Genomic DNA, 21,246 nt, shown 5'->3' with positions numbered 1-21,246 from the left:
GATGACTTTGGCATCACTCAAGAATACTGAAACAAAAAACCACCACCATTTGGTTTTCAGCTGGTCCTCTGACAGTAGTGCAGGCACTCGGCATTCAGGCCACGGCTTCCTCTTACTGTTGACTGTATTCTCCAAGGTCAGATTGAATCCTTGCCTCTAACGATAAAAATAAAAAAAAAGCGTGTGGAAATGCTGAGGAAGAAATAGGGGAAGACATACATAAATGTCATATACAGCTTGTTTGGCTGTTGGTTTTATCTCTCTGGAAACCCTTGGGTTTCCCAGCCCTTTCAGCCTTCTCTACTGCTTTTTTTGTTTCTTAACTTTGGCGCTGCGGCTATGTTTGAGTAGAAAGCAAAGCAGCCTGAAATCTCTGGATTTCCATGGTTTTCAGTCCTGTGTGATCCTATAGGCTTTGACAACGCGAGTGCTGTAGTGTTCTCCCACCTACTAGGTTAGGTTAATGGATCTAGCAGTAGGGATCCTTTAAAAAACCTTTTGAATTCACAACGAGCACCAAACTCCAGTAGACAGCTTCACACTGTGCCTTCTCTGCTGTACTTCTCTGGTTTCATAAGTTAATTAGGCTTTATTTTTTCCTCTCCTTTACAAATACTTTCCTGGGAGGGTGTCCTGTTCAAAACATCCTTTCCAGTTCCACTTTTTCTCATCCCTAATACGAAGTAGGGTTGAAAAGAAAGGCAGCACTGTTGTGAGTCTACTCACTTCATGCAGAAGTGGAAAAAGGCAAAAATACGTCATGTAAATAATCCTGAATTGTTAGCAGGGAAAAGAGAACTTGCAGAAATAATGTTTTCTGTGTTCATTCATGTTCTCTCAAGCACTTAGGTACCCAAAATGATCCGAATTATGCTACAAGAATGCCATACTGGAAATGTTTTTCAGTACATTAGCAGTTCTTCGGACTGGTACTCCTCGTCTGGACAAGTTGTGTATAATATAAGAAATGATTTGCATCTGGGGGGCAGATTTGCCTTGTCTCCATTGTAGCTTGATTCTACTGTAGCATGTAGCATCTGTAGCATGACTCTACTTCTATTTGTTTAAAATAAGCAGTAATTTCTCACAAAAGTGAAAGGAGTTATTTTGTGATGATTTATCTGTAATTCTTTTCACTACAGGTAAGTGAGAGGAGTACTCAAATGTATTTCTTGCTATAATAAAACAAATATTTTTACAGGTTCTCATTAGTTTGGTAATAATTTTTCTTAGTGGTATATGAAATCCAAGTACTTCTTCATGATTTCAAAGTATTTGTAAATCAAAGAAAGGAGGCTTAAATAACGTTAGATATGGTTGGACTTGCAGGCTTAAAGTGAACTTGTTTCAAAATAAAAAGTAGACTAAGAGTTAGCTAGACTCCCCCCACCCCTTTTTTTAAAAAAAAGAAAAAAAACCCAAAACTATAAAAGCATTCTCTCCAAGCTTTTCTGAAGTTTATTTTCACGGGGAGCACTAACTGTGTTACTAATGCAAACCAATTCCTCGTATGCAATCATCCCAATTTGTTTGTCAAACTCTATCAATCCTGGGCTGTAGTTTCACTCCAGAAGTATGAGGTTGAGATACCAGCTGTTACTGCAATGCCAATTGGGTTCAAATTGCTTTTCCTTTACACAGACTGTGTTCTGGCCAAGCACTTTGCTGTAATTCCTTTGAAATAGGTATGTACTAATTTCCAGAGTGCCGCAGTTTTTAGATGACGTTGGTTGGTAGAAATAGACAAAACTCCTTCTTGGCTTCCTATTCAGTGTTAATCAAATGATAAAGAAAGTAAAGCTCTTAATTTGCAGATTTGTCAGTCCATATAGCTAGCTCCTTGTATTCATGTGGAAAGTAGCCACATTTCTATGATGACGATGTGGCATTAGAAAAATCACGATAATGATTTTAAAGCTGGTATGCCTTTTCAGGTACCTTTCCAGATCATATAAATATAAGCTTTATAATATTCTCTGGAATTAACATAATCAATAGATTTCTGGACTAATTTGATCTTCACTATTTAAGGATACTGTATTATTTCAAAGAAGGGTCTTTGAAGGCCACGTCTGTGATGGAGGTGGCGATCCTGACTTGGTGGCAGCGCTGAAGTTCTGCTCTGTGCCTGGGGGAGGCTCTCCAAACCTCCTTTGTGAACTGCCGTGCTTTCCTGCACTTACACTGCTTCTCCCTTTGGTACAGAATTAGTTTTTGAAAATGGACAAATGAATCTTCTACTGTTGTCTAAACTTAATTAAAAATCCATACTGCTAAGAAATTTGTGCCGTATTTTCCGTATATTCAGAATGAACAGTTTAGTTATAATGACTATTTCTAACCAAACTTTCTGTGTAACTGAATTAATTAAGTCCTAGGAACAGATTATATTAGGGGAAATTAAGCTTTAAGTAAGCAAACCATTAACAATTATGATACTAAATTGCCCGTGACACAGATTGGTCAGGTTTAATAGCATAAAGTGTTTTCAGCTTGTGGGAAGTAAATTGCAGAAACCAACCTAGGCGTTCTTTAAATCTGTGCGTGGTGTACAGATCCTCAGATGGTCTTTGCAAAAGAAGAGCTCCAACAGGTAGGCAAAAGAAACACCATGGATAAAGCATGTACAGTGCTTCTCCATGAAACAAATCCAGGTCTTCCTTCTCTGTTTGCTTCCTATGCTTATGCTGCCATAAAATGGGGAACCCTTTTCTGGTAACAGCGTAGAGTTGAGTTCCCAACCTCGTTAAGTAGCACAATGTAGTTTGAATTGCACTTAAGCTTTTTAGTCTTCTGTAGAATCTGTCCTGTTTTAAAATAAGCATATACTTGTTTCTTCACATTGTGGTTGGAGCAAGCTTTGGTTTCCATTGCAGAAACAGGTCCTAAGTGGTCATCGTCAGAGAGCACGCTCGTTAACGATTCCTTTTGTACTTTTAAGTTTCTTTTTCTAAGACAAGCTGTTTAAATACAAGCTGTTGATACACAGAATGGTCTTTCTTTGGAAATGCTTCTTTGCCTGTCTGTCAACATCATAGTTATTCTCAGCCCCTATTTCTATATGCTGGAAATATTACGTGTTTGTATTTTGGGATGTGGTATTTTAGTAAGAAATATCTTTGCCTTGAAGAAATGCCAGGATAGTTATGCAAACACAAAACCACCTCGGTTACCATACTCAGCTGTTAACATAAAGAGTGAAATCATGCTCACCTTCCTTTTTCTAATCGGAAAGTATTGGAAGCACTTTATAAGGAAAAAAAAAAAAAGCAACAAACTGTTTTCTTGCCTTTTGTAGGCAGTAGTATTGAGATCGCAAGCATCTGGTCTGCAGGTTTTAAGTTAGCTTTCCAGCAGAACAGAAGTTATGCACTGCAAAGGAGCTTTCAACTTAAGAGTATTTCAGTATATTTATGAGAAAATGATTTTGGTCAGCTTCTGTACCAAGACGCAATGGGTATTTGAAGCAAACATGATAATAGAAGGTGTTATTGAGCAACAGAAATTCAACCAATAACTCGTTTTGCATATATTCATGATTTTTAGAAGGTGACTATTGCTGGGAGGAGAGATTTATGCTAATAATACCATATCATGCAGTTTATTAAGAAAGAAAAAAAAAGAAGATGCCTTAAGTGAATTTACTATCCATTAAAAGCTTTTGTAACTGAAATGCAGATTTCAGTTTGGGTTTGAAATAAATTCAGATACTTCATGAAAGAGTTAATTTCCTGTTGTGGTGCTGAGATTGATAGGCAGAGGAAATAGGAGGTACCTGGAAAGACCTTCTGATTCCTAATATTGCAGAAGTTGCCTTTCTGTTGGCTTGCCTCCCCTCTGCTTTGTTATTTTTAACCAGGCTCCCTAATCTTTCCTTTTGCCTCTAACCACCTCCCAATTTCCTTTTCGCTTCTTCCCTCTGTTTTTTGTCCAAAATACTCAGTTGTTTTTCACTTTTCTTTGCAGTTTGAGTGGATTGCAGGGAAGTGAGTTAAGATGAATGCCATAGCTGTTTTTACAGTATCTATTATCTTCTGTATTTCATGCGTTTTTGCTGCTCTGGGTGTAAGTTATTTATTCAAGGAGATTTTGGTGTAAGAATATTGTTTTGGATATAGGGGCATGATTTTTGAACTTCATATAATGCTGTGCTTTGGATTGCTGTGGATACAACAAATACTATTCTATTTTAGCTCTTTAAAACTTTCATGTTGTAATTTTTTTGGACTGGTGTTTTCTCCAAGGTGGTTAACATGCACTGAAGACTATTCCTTGAACGTTGCTGGGGGAGAGAGATGTTACTTGTTCAGGTGGTGGTTTTATTTTTGGGGCGGGTATATATGATTTAAAATAATGTGAAGTAGTAATTTGCTTTCTTTTCCCTCAGAATATTTCAGTGCTTGTTCAAAACAGTGTTCGAAATGTTAATTAACCTAAGTAAAGAACATATTTCATTGTAATTTTTTATCCCAGCACAAGTGCATGTTAAATATGTTTACTTTTCAGTAACTAATAGAAAGCATTTGCTTTTCTTTTGCAGATTGCGTTCTCACAACACAGCAACTTTATGGACCTGGTACAGTTCTTTGTGACATTTTTCAGGTACTTTTCGTTTAAGACACCTAAATGTTTCTTTTTCAGGAAAGATCTTTGGTTTTTGTTTTTCAGCATAGTGGTTTTTTTTTTGTTTTTCTTTTTTTAATTAAACATCCTGCTTACATGACAGCCTAGAAAATGGAAATTCCTGCTACGTTTAAAGCATTTAATTAGGAATTATGTTCAGAAAATTGTCTGCCCATCTTTACAGATGCATCTTGTCTTGTGCTTGTAAAGAAAGGGAGGTTAGAGGAAGGTGGGAGGCTTTCTGAATTGCAGAAGCTATTTTCAAAATGGTGTAAGGACACCTTTTAAGTCCCTACATCATACGAATCCAAAGTGATTTAGAGAAATTGTAGATATTCACACATCGTCAGGCACAACATATAAATTAAAGAAGCGATTTTGCAAAAAGTTAGACGTGGACTAATTTCTGACTCTATAGGTAGCACCTTTTGATTTCAAACTGAACTCGGAGAAGTATGCTTGTATTTAGCTTAACGTAATTTTAACACAGTTGAAGCCAAACACCCTTCTGTCACTCATGAACCGCTTGGTAAAGTTCATTTCTCAGTGTGAAGTAAATTGATGATTCTGTAGGAGTGAAACCCGCAGAAGTAATTTTAGTCCTTGTTTCCTCTTCCATCCTCCAAAACAGTATATCCCTAACAAAGAGGTTAAATGTCCCCTGAAGCACAGCAAGCCGTCTCTTTAAGGTTTCATAATCCGATGTGTTAGTCTCTGTTTTAGGAACTGTTACTACTCCGGAAATATAAAGCAATTATTGCTCCGCAAGTATAAAAACAATAATTGATCAATAAGGAGGACTCCCACAGGAGAGATAGACATGTCTATTTAGTCTAGATCTTACAAACTGTTTGGAACTAGGCAATATCATGCCCATTTTGAAGTGAGCGATGTGAATAATATCTTGCTTTAGATTCCATGCTAAATTTAATTAAAGCAAGGAGCTCCAGATGGGTCCTTCAGACAAGTAGTTTGTATCAAATGTTTTCATCTAGTATGCAGCTTTTACAGCGTGGAGTGTGCTTTTAATACAATCCCAGGTAAACACGGGGTTTGAGCTGCCACCTTGCTTGCATTGATATGCAATAAATGTTTACTCCTGGATCAGACTTAAGGGCTTGTTCTGCTGAATCCATTGCAGTCAAGGTCTCTCCTAAAAATCTTTGTGGCAGCCTAATTACTTACAAGGAGAACTAATAGCTAAGCAGTTGGTTGTTCAGTTCCTTTTTAATGGCACATGATTGATCCGTGCTTTACAAACTAGTCATTAGTTCTTTATAGACCCAGGTCCACCTGCTTATGAGAGTTTGAAGCTCTTCACTGTGAACAATTCCTCCGGTTCTATTATTAGAAGAGAACCACAGTTTGAAGTAGAAGATATACGCGTTAAATATCTCAGTTAGCACACGCAGTTGAAAATACAGAAGTTAGGTAAACCGCAGATAGTCAGCAGTGATTTTTCCTTCCCTCTTCCACTGCTATCACATGGATCTCCTTGAGAAGTGATGTTGCAGTGTTACTTAGCTAACATCTTCACATCCCAGAGGAGTAAGAATGTGTGTATTAGGGAGAAGACAGTTTACTGGTGTTTTCCAGCCACACATTTATAATACATGAGAAACTCTTTGATTCTTCAATTGTAACTACTGCTAAGTTCCTCCCCCCGTATTTCATTTTACATTCACTCTAACTTGCTGAATAACCGGTGTAGTAGAACGGCATGATTCATCTCTGCTGTTTGGAGGGGAAATGATTGAAACTCTTGTATTTTTAATGCTCTAGGGTACATTTCATAATCACAGTTGAATCCAAGTTAAAGTATAAATAAGTAATATCTGATAGCCCCCTGTGATGCTAATGAGATAGAGGTGGCTGAAAATTCGCACGCTGAGTAGAGGCAATGAAAATGCTTTTTGCAAAGCCTAAAGAACGTTGGTATAACCACCTTTGAGATATAGATCACCTCTAATCTGGAAACTGGGTTACATACTGCTTCTCTGGATGCCATGGACACAAAACCAGACTTTGTTCTGTTAAATGAATGTTTAGAATGGCTTTGTTACCATGTTTAAGAGTATTGCCTCATTTTGCCATTCTGCAAGTAGCATTTATGTAAATTTTCTGCAAGTAACATTTATGTAAATTTTCGTGTGCTGCTGCTGATGTGGCACATTTTCCATCTCACAGAAGCCACCCTGGATGCTTTGTTGTAACCCCATCCTAAACACGCTCTTCTGCTGTGCTGCCAGAAGGAACAGCTGTGCCTTGAGGTGCATGGGGAGCCATGCAGGGAAACGGGAGTTTTAGATTCTCTGTTTGCTGACATTTGTGATGATTCAGGCCATGCAAGTCCTTCCAGTAGGCACTGGAGTGCAAGCTACATTGCTTATCTCCAGCGCTGCTTAATTTATGGAGTATCAAAGGCTCTTGCAGAACCCTGACTTGCTGTGTGGCTCACAAAGTTACAGAGCAGCCAGGAACCTGGCAATGCTTTTAAATGGCATCATTTAAAAGTCAGTGTGGAGCAGGACAAAATGTGGCTGCTGGATTTGATTTCCTTTTAAGAGCTGTGCTGCTCTGGGTCAGAGGAGGGTGTGCATCACGTTTAGAGGTGCCGGTACACTTCTGGGGCTCCTTCTGGAGTCAGTGTTCAGCTCTATGGCTGAATATTGCCATTATTTTATTTTGCAACACAATAATTTCTTATTTTATGCAAAGAAAATGTCAATGGATAAAGGTTGGGTAGAACAGTGAAGTTGCAGGGTCATTAATATTGTATTATAATTGGAGCTGTAGGAGAAATGATATTATAACCGTGGTTGACCTTTGTAAATCTAAATGAATTGCAAGCAAACGGTGTTATTTTCTGTTTCCTTCTCCCTGCTTTCAATAATACAGCTCTTTATTATAAAATTTCTACTGCTTTATTTCGACAGAAAGTTTGAGCTATTTTGATGGTCTCTAGTAAATGCTTGTGTTAGTATCAGTGCTTCTTCAACTTCCAAAAATCCCTGTATGCCATCACACCAATCTATAATACGGATTTTTCACCAGTGTGCTTTTGTGTACAAAAGACGTCAGAATATCAGTGGCCTTCTAAAGTCATATTGCTGACCAGTGATCCTTTTTTTTCCTTTCTGTTTTTCTATTTTAAAAAACTGCTTCTGAATTTTTTCTGTGCTTCTGTGCTTTGTTGGCCGGTTCTGTAGAGACTTATCAGATAAATATTTAAGATTGATTTGAATGAAATGAGGATGGAGAGCGTGTGTAAGCACCAGAAGAAACAGCAGACAGGAGCAGAAAGCACGGCTTCTGTTCTAACTGGTGACAGATTTGGTTGTAAAGCAGCTGGGGATCACGCATGTGACCCCTGTGCATCACAGACAACTTGTCAGGAGGTGACCCTGTGCTCCAAAACCAGGGGTATTATTAGTGTAGCAGCCCTAAGAAACTCAAAGCAAGGAGACAGAGGCATTCACCAACTTGCCTAAAAGGTCTGAAGAGTGAAGTAAGCAAAACTTCAAGGCCAAACAGCCCTGCCAAAGAAGCAGTTGAGCCCTATGTGGTATAAAAGACCTGCGAACCAGGCTTGCTGTCTCCAGGAAAGACACCAGGAGAAAGAGCAAGGACCTGCCAGCCAGCATCCCCTGTCCTCTGTGTGGGACATAAGTGACGTTGGCCAGATCAGCAGGCCACATGCATCTGGCTGTTTTGGTTGTGAGAGCATGAGAGGGTATAATTGATTTTCTGTGGGGTTTTGTGAATTGTAATCACCTTACCCTTCCATAAGAGCCCACACTGGGCTTTGTTACATTGATTTATGATCAATGTTCTGTATTGTGTTTCTGCTCTGTGTCCTCGTGCACAGTTCACCCTTTTTCTTGTCTGCTCTGTCCTTTCATATTTATGCTTGAAACATCCTCCTTGGGGTGCTCACTGCTGCCTCCCTCCAGTCCTTTTGTAGTCTTACAAGGAGTTAGAGATAAGGATCTCTTTCACAAATGGAAGAAAGAAGTTCCAAGTTCTGTGTTTTCACGGTGTCACAGCATGACATGAGCACTTGTGGCCTGTACCGACGTCTGAATATCAAATTGTATAATTTTACTTCGGTGTGAATAATTGGACTTTGAAGTGTTCTTGGTCAGAAAAACTTCAGAGGGAGCAGTATTTGTCTCCATATGGCAGTCACGCAGGTGGGTTAAGGTGCTGTATATCATTTTTTCCAGCTGTAAACATTTGTCCAGTGTTTTTAATAAGCAGGAATGGCCTGCTGCAATAACTCAAACCTGGAGTCATGCTGCAGATATTTTATTTACTCTTTTTGCTTATTAAATAGTTTATTTCTGCAGCAGGAAGTGCCTAAGATACAGTCTGAATCACCTTTTATTTCATGTAAGGAAAAGGAAAAGATTGGGAAGATCTGAAAATTATTTCTAACGAGATGAGGAAAGTTAACAATTTTCCTTCCATAACTTTCTTCTTTCCCTGTTCTTTTCATCTCTCTTTGGTTAGTTCTCTGCCATGGTCACACCCAGATCAGCAGAGGGGCCATCAGGTCTCTCCTCCATTTATTACTCCCATTATTATAGGGCCTATTTACGCTTTTGGCCTCTACAGCCTCCTGCAGTGACACGTAGTGATTTGGGGTGTGATATAAGCACTCTGGGTTTTAAACCTGTTGATTCAGTGGGGTTTAGCTTATAGTTTTAGGACTTAATTTAGATTTGTGTTTGCGTTGTGTCCAAGCTCTTACTCTAGTCAGTGCAGGTGATAGACACCAAAGAACGGCTACCAGACATCGGTGTCTACTTCAGAGTGAGGCACATAGCTCTCAGCAGTCATTCATTTGGCTATTTCCAATGAGTTGAGCGAAGGGGATGACCAGGTCAGTTGACTATAGAACTGGGGAACTGAGACTGGAAGGAGTCGATAGGGCCAACGCCGTGCTTGGGCCCTGGTCCCTCTTGTACCTACAACCTGCTCGGACATCCCTGCCTTCAGAGTAGGTTGTTCTCATACCTGAAATTAGTACGAGGAGAAAAACTTCAAAATAAGGGTCAAGAAAACATTATTTTCCACTCCAATTTCATCATGGACCTCAGGATTTTTGGTGTGTTTACTTGAAACTCCAGCTTTTAGACTTGCACGATTACTTTTTCCCTTTAATTAAGAGTATGCCCTTAGTGAAAAAAGCGTGGAAGGGCTTGCAAATCTGAACCCTAAGAAGCTCAATAAAAAAAAAATCAGGCATATATTGATACTTGCTTTCCAATAAGACCTCAAAACTGTAGTTAAACTGATCCCATGACAGTGGTAGCTGCCATGGTTTTTATAGGGTGTCAGGTTGGTTGTGCTAGAGCATATGTAGATTAAAAAAAATGGACGTGAAAGAAAAAATACCACCTGCTGCAAATAAATAAGGTGGGTTGTGGCTTGTTAAACCTTGGTGCTGTCTTCAGCAGAAAGATAATGTCGTTAGTCCCTAGATCGGGTCTGTTGGTTTGCTGTTGGCTGCAGATAGCTGCTTGGCAGAGGCCATCGGCGCAAACCCTGTGCGTGCAGTAATAAGAGGCATTCAGCCAGGCTGGTCTCGCCTAGCATCATTATATGGTCAATTCCTTCAGCATTTTGTGTTTGCTCCAATTATTCTGAGCTTTAACGCGTTGAGTAGTTGAAAATGTGTCCTACAACTCTCCAGCACATTAAAAGTTTCTTTTGGATAGCACTTAAATAGCTTCCAATTTATCAAAATAATTTGGGATGTGTTTCTAGTAATCACTGCAGTGCTTTCTGAAATTATTAACCGACCTATATATGTTAAAGCATATTAGTATTCGAGCTGCTGTATATTTTGGCATTTAAAACTGCCATTTTTACTAGCAGCTCTGATGTTGATAAACATTGTAGGAGAGTTTAATAATTGGGCCCTAATATGCCAGATGGATTTTCTTCTCTCTTAGTGAGAATGCATCATTTCACAGTGCTGATGAAGTTTTTCCAGCCATTTAAAAATACAAGTGTGCTTGTTTGGAGAGTTTTACGGGTACCTGGAGTGGAGAAAATATCCTTTCTGCTAAGGAAAGGAGCTTAAGAATGAGGTATAAAACCAGACAAGGTGGTTAAGTTCACATTTTTGTATCAGGGTGGAAATAACCTATGGCATAAAGAGTGCGGGAGGCTTACTAGCAAACGATTAATGCATTTGTTGAGGCCAACTGACGGGAGATTACTTACAACCATCGCTCATTTATTATACTTAAGTAATTCTTAATTATTTATTAAATTAATAAGCTATTTATCAAATTGAAAACTCTCCATAAAATGCTAATGTAATTTCTCCCTAGATTGCAGTGTTTATGCTACGTAAGGGATATTTATAGCTCTGTAGGCCGATGAAAGCTGAATTTGGCTGAATCCAACCCATATGATTTCAAATTTCAGCCCATATGATTTTCAAATTGCCCTGGGATGAAAAAAAAAATCTCCAAGAGTCTTAGATGTCTCTAGATGGCTCCTTTTCCTTCCAATCTGGTTTCACATTGGAGTTTTTTGGTGTCATCTTTTTAGGTTGCTGAATATGCTGCTTGGCCTCTTACCTGACGTTTGTAGAGATGCCTGCAGACTGCACTGGGATTTTATGAGCCCAAGAACATTTCTGTCCCCTTTACCGTTTTTTTCAGAGCCATGGATGAGGAGAAATGATACAAAAGCGTTGTTTGAGATGGGAGGAGATGTAGGGAGAAGACTTGAATGAACAGTGAATTTCAGGGATGAAGGAGGCTCTTGGTAGGCAGTTATTTTTGGAGAAGAAAGAAACAGAAGAAGGTAAAGCAAGTCCTGCAGCAAGGTTTTTTTTAAAGCCATTTTTAAATGGATCTATATTCATGGCTGATAGAGAGAGTGTTGAGGCTGTTCAAGAGAAAGCAGGGCAGAGCACGGCATTGGACTGGGACTGCCAACTGTAGGCTTCCACTCCAAATCGTTTTCCAACGCAGCTCTCGTTCCACCCAGCTGTTTCCGTCCACTCCTTCCATATTTACCCAGTTGCCTTCAGAGAGAAGATCTGGGAAAAAGCTGGTTTCAAGCTACTGACAAGAGGGACGGGTCTTTTTAACTTCTTTCAGGATGGTTTAGGCTGAGAAAAGGCAGCAGATAGATCTTGACTTGACTCTACCCTTGGGGTCCTTCCAGCAGATGATGTAGTGCAGCGCGGCGAGCAGGCGCTGTGCTTTATTTCTCCCCGAGTGTTGCCAAGGGGAGGTTGTGCAAGGGGGGAAATATATTTCCGTAGTGGTTTTATGGCTTTTGTGGGTATTTGCTGCCTCCTTGTGACAGTACAAAGATGCATGGTGCAGTTCCTCTGAAATACAGGCCGCTGTGGTGAGCATTTTAGAAGGAGTGTTTATTGGTCTTTAATTGTTAATTTCTCTCTGTGCTTTCTTCAGAAGGTCTTGGCTGGGATGCCAGAAGCAAGGCAAGTGGCAAACCAGTGAAAGACTCTGGCATGTACAATCGCATGAAATACACATTTCCTAAAGGGAATTGAATATGAGGATAAAGACAATCCTCTGAATTCTCCACTCTCTGGCTTTTTTCTCCAAGGGAATAAATTAATGCGGAGAGAGTTGTGTGTTTACAGCTTGCCGAGGTCACATTTCTCCTAAAGAAGAGCCGTCCTCATGGGAGTTCAGTAGGTTTTGAAGTGTATCTTCAGTTTGGTGTGCCTGTTCCTAGTCTGATAGATGGAAGGGAATGGAGCCCATACATCTTGTAGCAGCCACCCACAGAACAGTGGAGATCTCATTCACTGTGCTGACTGTGCGTGGCACACAACAGCCCGGGTTTATTTGTATGCTCAGCCTCCTGAGAAACTCCTCCTGAAGGTAAATCTGGCTGAAACGGGTCTTTATAGCACAGTGCTGTTGGACTGGCAAAGCATCTGGCTCTTTCCCTCTGCCCTTTGGACTTCCATCTCATTTCCTTAAATAAAGAGGTAGCGAGGAGGTAAAAACAGGATACGCCATGGCGGTAGCTGTTGCCTGTAAGCTGCATCTAAAACGTTTTACCCTGAGATGAAATTGTTGCTTGAGTCATGATGCGAGTGCCATCGCCTGGCAGGCGTTGCCCTTCGGTGTCGTGTTGGCAGCCTGTCATGGGGCTCCTGCAGGAGCTTGAATATTGACATTTTTGTGGTCAGATTAAACATTCAGCCAGGACACTTCTCCCTGCTGCCTTGAAGATTTTGTTTTATCTCCCCCCTTCCCTTGCACGCTGATGCTAAATTTTTTCTGCAAACAAAACAGACAAAAGACGAAAGGTTTAGCTTGTGGTCCTAGCTGTGCTAGCTCGGCTTGGATGCATTTGGGATTTTTGTTCTGCGGGGAGCACTGGCTTTGGGCCTCAGAGATAAAGCAAATGTTTCACCTCAGAAAGAGTAAGTCCCTTTGTGGAAAAGGGAGTTTATAAGAAGAGGAAAGCTTACCAAAGCCATTGAGTCAGTGCGGTGGCGTTCATGCTGCGGGGAGCTAACAGGAGTCCCAAGACAAATGTGGGTACTCAAAATTTTTGTTAGTCCATCATTCACTTCTGCCTGTTGAAGTGTGGTATGAGTGGAAATCCATCTAGTCTAAGTGTGACCTTGTCCAGGAGAGAAATACTATTTCCTGGTGGCGCAGACAGTCTGCTCTTGCATTTAATGCAGCGGTAGGGAGCTTCAGGAAAGAAAAGGAAAGCTGAAGGTATGACATCCTTAATCATCAGTAATGCATGTTTTCTTCTTCACCGAAATAGCAATTAAAGATTTAATGTGTGTGCTTTAGTGGATGGCACATTGTTCTTTACTACAAAGCTCGACGGTAATCCAGTACCTCTCAAAAGGGAAAATAAAATAATCATTGAAAGTGCTTGTCTAAACTGTTTGTATTTGCAGAAAAATGACCATGCTTTTACAGTGAACAAATGTCAGATTTTAATATTTAGATAAAGTGTGAGGGAAGTGATTTGGAATATGTATCTCGAAATGAAAAAGGCCAAACTAATCTCTCCATGATCCTGCTTAAATTTATGAAGAAATAGGCACCGCAGGAGTCTTTAGAAGCTGTGCAGACATTTTAATGCTGAAGTCACACAGGTGCCAATTTTTTTAATTTCATATAGTATATGATAGGAAGACGTACCTCTGTATATATCCAAGCCTGAAAAATAAAAGCACAGTGCCTACAGGCTGCCCCGTGAGCGCTCGGTGCCTGATCACATGCAGTTTTCATAATATATAGGCTACGGATAATGATGTGTAATCAGGAGCAGGCCCTCCTTTCTCATCTCAGGGAACAGCTCTTGCTGTCTGTCCTTTTTTAGTGATTAATAACGCTGCCAAGCCTTTGCACTGCTCTCTGCTAAAGAATTGGCCGTCGGAGAGTGGGACTCCTGGTTGCTCGAAGGACGAGGCGTGCAGTTCCTTGCAGCTCATCTAAGGCAAACACTTAAGAAGGGGTGAAAATGGAAATGGTGGGGCACAATACCATCAGTCATCATCGGTTGTGGTATTTCAATCAGGGGCACATCCAGAGGAGGTCACCGGGGTTGCGGTACATGGGTATGGGAGAGCATGCTGGAAGCCGCGGGGTTGTTCGGAAATAGGAGGCTTGGAGATCTGCGAACTGGGTGGACGCTTGGAAGCAGAGCTTTGTTTTTTGTTGAAGGCAGGGAGCACTGAGTGGTCTTTTGGCTGCAGCAGCCCTTCTTGTGTGTCAGTGGTCTCCGTTGGGAGCCCCAGAAGGGTGAGAGCTGAACCTCGCCAAGACGCTCAGCGGTTCCTGGTCAACAGAAATCCCCCTTCAGACACTCAGAGCACTGCAGCTGGCGTAAATGGTGCACTTGAAGAAGTAAATCATCTGTTCGGGTTAATCTTCCTATAAGCACGCTCTCAAGTACACATAAAGAGCATGAGGAGGAGACTTCTGGAGACTTTTTCTCTTCCCCATCAGTGTGGTACTTGAGAAGAGAGGCTTTTGCTGGGGTACAGTCATACAAAAGGATAAATTTTAATCTTAGCCAGTGTGCCTTGAAGTTGCTTGTTAAGTATTCGGTCCGATAAGATCATAATTGTCAATAGCAGGTTTTTATTATTATGATAACTGCTTTTTGTTAAATCTGCTTTTTTGCATTTTCCCTAGGAGTTGATAAACCTATTCATCCTTTTGTTCCTCTTTAGATTTAAGCAAAGCAATATAGATTTGGGGAAATCAAGAAATGCCTATAGTTCTGCAAGAGCCAGTTAAAAAGAATCCAACTACTATACACCTTATCTTATTTTTGTAATTTTGAAATGAAAAAAAAATCAATTTTCTCTGCCTCTTTCAAGGCTTTTCTTTTGTTGGGTTATCCTCTCACTTTAAATATTGCCAAAGATAGTAAATACTGGCTCTTCCAAAACGATTAAATCTTCCTGCCTTACTGTTCTGATTCCCTAGTGAAAATTGGTGGATGTCGTATAAGGAGGTCAAATAGGTAACTTTGGATCAATGTTTCTCTAAAAATAGATGTACATCATTCCTCACCAGGTGTCATGAGCACTGAACTGTGCAAAGCATTTTGCACTGCTGTATTATCTTTCATCAAAGTACCTCTAAGTATTATGTGAACTTTTAGTCTAGTTTTTTGATTTGCTAGTTTTGCAGCTGCCGTTATGTTACGAACAAGGACAATAAGATATTTATTTTCTTTTCTCCTTTACAGTTGCTTCCTGTCTTTGCTCCTGGTGGCAGCTGTGGTTTGGAAGATTAAACAAAGTTGCTGGGCATCACGAAGAAGAGAGGTTAAAATGACAAATTCGAATGCTATCTCTTAAATGGCTTTTTTATAGTTCTCTTGTATTTTTTCGTATATGCATAGTATTAACCTTCAGTTAAGGATAAGCTCCACTAATTTATAAATGCTTCTGTTTAGGCATTGATAATGGTGTCCTTTCTGTTACAGTTTCAGTGACAAATGATTCTATTTCCTGATGGTGCATTTTCTATGAAGCACAAAAAATAGGGGCAAATACCCTGTGTTCCCAGAACTCAGGTTCTAGACAGTATAAATACAAAACCACAGCAAATTAGGAGACTCTATTTGGATCCATTTTCAAAGAGGAAATATCTGTTGCAGTGCTAACCATATTAGCTCACACATTCTTCTTTTCACCTAGCTGTGGACCAGCTTCCTAACTTTCTTGTGTTTGCAGCATATAAAAAAATCATGCTATAACCCCCCCAAATATTGTTCTTCCTTGATCATTCCTGGTGTACTTGGTGATTTTTTTCACCACCATTTTTCCTTCTCAGCTGTCATTGCACATCACACCCTGAGCACTTAGGGGGATCAAGATAGGACAGCCAACAAGTTGTGGCTCAGTAACGTAGAGAATGTGTCCTTCTTTCTCATTTTTAAGCACAAATTCAGAAATGAATAGTAGAGCGAGCCATGTTTGTAGAGAAGCAAGTCCTGTGTGCTGCAAGGCAGATGACCGTACCACATTCCTGGGGTTTTCATGCTGTGGCAGGCACTAAAGCCATGTAAGGCAGAGCCCTGTATCATGTGCAAATAAAGCCGAGGTTAGGCTGGGCTGAGCGTGGCTGGGATTATTTTTAGCTTTGCCTTGTGCTGTTTTCTTGTATGCAAAACGAGAGTAGCCAGAATTCATTCAAGTGACTCCATGTGCAATTTCTAAACATAGTTGTCTGTATCTTATCACCCAAGATGAGTTATCTTTCCCAAGGGGAGAAACACAACATACCCCAAAATCCAAAAGCAAGGAGTAAAATCTTCCCATTGCCATAACTTTACCTCCCAGCCGATCTGCTGGGATGAAGCTCTTGGCAGCTGCAAGCACCCACGTGCACAACTGTTTTATTCAAGGGCGTTTTGTTCGTACATAGTAGTTGATCAAGAAGATTCTGGGGATTAATTTTTACAGAAATGAAGTCCTGTGCAAGTGCCCATTTCTTGCATATCTTCAGAAATCTGTGTCTGGTTTTACTTTCCAATGCAATAGTGGGAATAGCATAAAATAACTCAATCTGTGGATCTTATTTCTTGTAAGAAAGCAGGATGATGTCTGATAACTCTTCTCCCCTTCTTGCTCTTTCTGCTTCAGATAATCTTGCTCTTACTAGTGAACTAAAATGCATAATCTAACCAGTGTCTTCAAACAGATAACCCTTCATCTTGGAAATAATCTAAGTCTTCGAGGCTTTTTGTATTCTCTGAAGGCAGATAAATTTTGACTACCATGGCTATTATTTTCTTTCTCACTCTTGGCAAGAAAGTAAGATGGAGTCAGCATAATGTTTCCTGCTGGCTCCCGAGGTTAAATGTTATCAAGGAATGCGTGAGAAAAATAGATTGAGAAATAAATACTGTGCTTTTGAGCTCGGTTAAGATATTTTAACAGTGGCCTAAATAAAAAAATTCTCTATAAATTACTTCGAGTCTGATACGTGTTTTGAGAAAAAAATCTGGAGTGCTAACAGGGTACTGGCATGTTCTAGTTTATTTAAACTCGGTTTACATGTGTGGCTATTTGAGAGGCAGCTCACCAGTACGTTCTTTTCCTGGCAGATTCCTGTCTGGCACCATTATCTGTCTTGCTCCTTCTTTACATCCAGTCAGTCTATCTTGCAGTTCATAGGTCTCCCTTATTGCATTCCTCTGTTGTTGGAAGTAGTTGTAAACTTGAGGAAACTTTTTAAATTTTTACCATGCCACCAATTAAAGAAAATAATAAAGACTGCCTCCAGAAATGAAAAAGATCTTTGACTTTTTGGTAGTATCTAAGACGATTTTATAGCTCACAGTGTTCTTTTAACACAGACTCTCAATAAATCCCATCAAGGCTCCCTTTAAACATTAGTAGTTAAAATAACAATTAACAGCAGTTAGCTACACTGCAAGTTTTAAGTGTACACAAGTTTGCCACTGTTCTAAGGATGGTCTTGAAGCATGTGATTTTTAGGTTTGCCATTTCTCCTTCATTTGGAAGTGCCTGCTTTCCTTGTTCTGTTTACCCTTACAGGAACCTTTGGTTACAGAGTTTGCAGACTGGCATGGGGGAAACAAATTTTCGTAGAATCATCTGAATGGCTTGGGTTGGAAGGGACCTTAAAGACCATCCAGGTCCAACCCCCTGCTATGGGTAGGGACCGCTGCTCCCAGCCCCATCCAGCCTGGCCTTGGGCACTGCCAGGGATACGGCAGCCACAGCTCCTCTGGGCAGCCTGGGCAGGGCCTCACCACCCTCATAGCAAAGAGTTTCTGCTTTATATCTAACCTAAATCTGTCCTCTTTTAGTTTAAAACCATTCCCTCTTGTCCTATCACTCTCTGCCTGTGTAAAAAGTCGCTCTTCATCTCTTTTATAAGCCCCTTCAAGTACTGAAAGGCTGCAGTGAGATCTCGCTGGAGCCTTCTCCAGGCTGAACATCCCGAGCTCTCTCAGCCTTTCTTCCTAGAAGAGGTGCTCCAGCCCTCTGATCATCCTTCTCTCAGTGAGTTCTTCTCCCAGTCTGTACTCTCGTCTGTGATTGCCCTGACGCTCATGCAGCACCTGGCACTTGTTGAACCTCATTCAGTTCATGTAGACCCAATTCTCAAGCTTCTCCAGGTCCCTTTGGATGGCATCCCTTCCTTCTGGTGTATGACTGCACCACTCAGCTTGCTGTTATCTGCAAACTTGGTGAGGGTGCACTTGATCACGTTGTCTATGTCATTGATAAAGATATTAAGCAGTCTGTCCCAAGATGGACCCCGAGGGACACCACTCATCATCACCTGTCTCCACCTGGACATAGAGCCATTGACCACAGCTCCCTCGTCAACTGATGCGGTCACTCCATCATAGAAGGCCACCAGATCGGTCAGGCACAATTTGCCCTTGGTGAAACTCTCGGATCACTTCCTTGCACGTGCCTTGACATTGCTTCCAGGAGGATCTGTTCCATGATCTTTCCTGACACAGAGGTGAGGCTTACTGGTCTGTAGTTCCCTGGGTCCTCCTTTCTACCCTTTTTAAAAACGGGAGTGGTGTTTCCCTTTTTCCAGTCACCAGGGACTTTACCTGACTTCCAGGACTTTTCAAGTATGATGGAGTGTGGCTTGGTGACTACATCAACCAGTTTCCTCAGGACCCTGGGATGCATGGCATCGGGCACCATAGACTTCTACCTGTTCAGTTTCATCAGGTGGTCTTGAACTTACTCTTCTCTTACAGTGGGAAGGACTTGGCTCCCCCAGCTCCTGCCTAGAGATTCAGGGACTCATTTTGTTTAATTACTTTTTTTTTCCTCCCTGCATAAAGTGCTGACACAGTTGGAGACCACCTCTTCCACCACCTCCTGCTATGCTACAGTTTAGAGGCTGGCCAAAAGGAAAGGTGATTAAGCAGCAGTGGCAGGACACCCAATTCAGACAAGGTATTCTAAATTTTCTCTTAATATATATAGACTCGTAGACTCATTTTCATTGGAAAAGAGCTTCAAGATCACCAAGTCCAACTATCAGCCTGACCTGCTGAATCCTGTCACTAATAGATGTCCCTGAGTGCCACATACACCCATCTCTTGAACGTCTCCAGGGCTGGGCACTCCACCACTTCCCTGGGCAGCCCATTCCAATGCTTGATCACCCTCCCCGTGAAGAAATTCTGTGTCATGTCCCATCTAAACCTCCCCTGGTGCAACTTGAGGGAGTTTCTTTGTGTCTGATTACTTGTCACCTGAGAAAAGAGACCAACACCCTCGTTGCTGCAACCTCCTTTCAGGTTGTTGTAGAGAGCAGTGAGGTCTCTTCTCAGTTTTTTCTTCTCCAGACTAAACAGCCCCAATTCTCCCAGCTGAGCCTCATATGTCCTGTTTTCTGATCCCTTCACAAGCTTCATTGCTCTTCTCTCCACACAGTTGAGCAACTCAGCGGGGCCCAAAACTGAACCATGGTACTCGAGGTGTGGTCTCATGAGTGCCATGTACGAGGGGAAGGGGACAAGCACTTCCCCAGTCCTGCTGGCCATGCTATTTCTGATAGAAACCAGGATGTTGTTGGCCTTCTTGTCCACCTGGGCACACTGCTGGCTCATGTTCAGCCAGCTCTCATGTGTTACCAGCTCTCATCCAGCACCCCCAGGTCCTTTTCTCCCAGGCAACTTTCCAGCCACTCTTCCCTGAGCCTATACTGCTGCATGGGGTGGTTAGGACCCAAGCTGAATGTTGTGCACTTGGACTCAGCCCACCTATGAATCCTTTCCAGAACCCTCTGCAGACCCTTCATACTCTCAAGCAGATCTACACTCCTGCCCAACTTCATATCATCTGAGGAATCGCTAATGTTGCACTTAATTCTCTCATCCAGACCATTGATAGAAACGTGAAACAAAACTGTCCCCAAGACTGAGCCCTGGAAATGCTGCTGGTGACCAGCCCCCAGCTGGACTGAACCCCAATTTCTGTGACTCTTTGAGCCTGGCCAGCGAGCCAGTGCTTCACCCAGCAAACAGCACATCTGTCCAAGCCCCATGCAGGACAACACAGTGGGAAGCGGCGTCAAATGCTTTATTAAAATCCACGAGGACAACATCCTTAGCCTTTCTCTCTTCTATTAAGCTGGGCATCTTGTCGTAGAAGGAGATCGGGCTACTCAGGCAGGACCTGCCCTTCATAAGTCCGTGCTGGCTGCTTCTGATTGCTCAATTGTTCTGTATGTGCTGCGTGGTGCACTGCAGCCCTGGCAGGAAATAGTTCTCCAATTTTGACTGTATTTTTAGAAGTGGTCAAGTTACGTATACCCGTCTCCCATGGCTTGTGCCATAGTAATTTCGTGCTGCTTCTCTAATCTTAACCCTAAAGGAAGTAGAATATAATGAAATCTGAAGGTAATTCCCAACTATCAATCACTTCTGCTTCCAATATAAACATCGCTAGTGCCCAACTTCTTATCATAGTGCTGGGTGAAAAGTAGATAACTGAAGCTTAATCCAAGACATATATAGGGCAAAAAAAAGAGTATTTTGAAAGATATAGTGGCCAAAATTAGTCCTGCAGTATTGCTTGGAAAATATGCTGGGAGAAGTTATACAGCTGTCTATGAGGTTAGTGGAACAGGGCAGGGAAAATTTATATCAGCATCATTTGGTTGCAGCTACATTTGCGTTATTCCCTTCTGAGAAAGCGATGTACTACAAATCCAGAATCTGCTACAGGATCTTATAAAATATACAAGATTATCCTTACTTCTTTTTTTTTTTTCCTTTCTGCAGCTAATCCTCTTTGACCAGCTGCTTGCACATGTCAGTGCTGATGTTCCTCAACCTCAACGGCTAAAAGGTCTTTTGGGTGGGCAAGCATAGCGTAGCAAATGTATAGTTCTGGGAAAATGAGTTTGGAGCGCTGAGCAAAAGTTCAGGTCTTGGAGAGTATAAAACCTGACCTGAAGTAAAAATGGGAACAAATTGTGTCTTATCAGGCAGGGAGGAGATGGGATAGTAAATTGTGCTCCTGTGAGCACCAAGTTTAAATATCTTCAGACATCTTAAAGAGGGAGAATGGAAATAAAAAGGCAGCTTTTATAGGAGGCTTAGGATGAAGTGAATGAC

The 21,246-nt window shown here is 41.2% G+C and overlaps 1 protein-coding gene across 2 annotated transcripts in view; it reads left to right on the top strand.

Moving 5' to 3' along the window:
- Nucleotides 1-21,246, top strand: part of ATRN (attractin) — a 148,359-nt gene that overhangs the window by 101,452 nt on the left and 25,661 nt on the right. For both annotated transcript variants that reach the window (XM_066997066.1, XM_066997067.1), the window contains 2 exons: nucleotides 4,541-4,602; nucleotides 15,361-15,439. In XM_066997066.1, coding sequence (XP_066853167.1) covers nucleotides 4,541-4,602; nucleotides 15,361-15,439 — 141 coding nt within the window. The remainder of the gene's footprint in view (nucleotides 1-4,540; nucleotides 4,603-15,360; nucleotides 15,440-21,246) is intronic.

This window comes from Anser cygnoides, chromosome 4 (assembly GCF_040182565.1).
Source record: "Anser cygnoides isolate HZ-2024a breed goose chromosome 4, Taihu_goose_T2T_genome, whole genome shotgun sequence".
NCBI classification, from domain to species: Eukaryota; Metazoa; Chordata; class Aves; order Anseriformes; family Anatidae; genus Anser; species Anser cygnoides.
The sequence above is the reverse complement of the archived record's forward strand: the minus strand, read 5'-3'. Positions and strand labels throughout refer to the sequence as shown.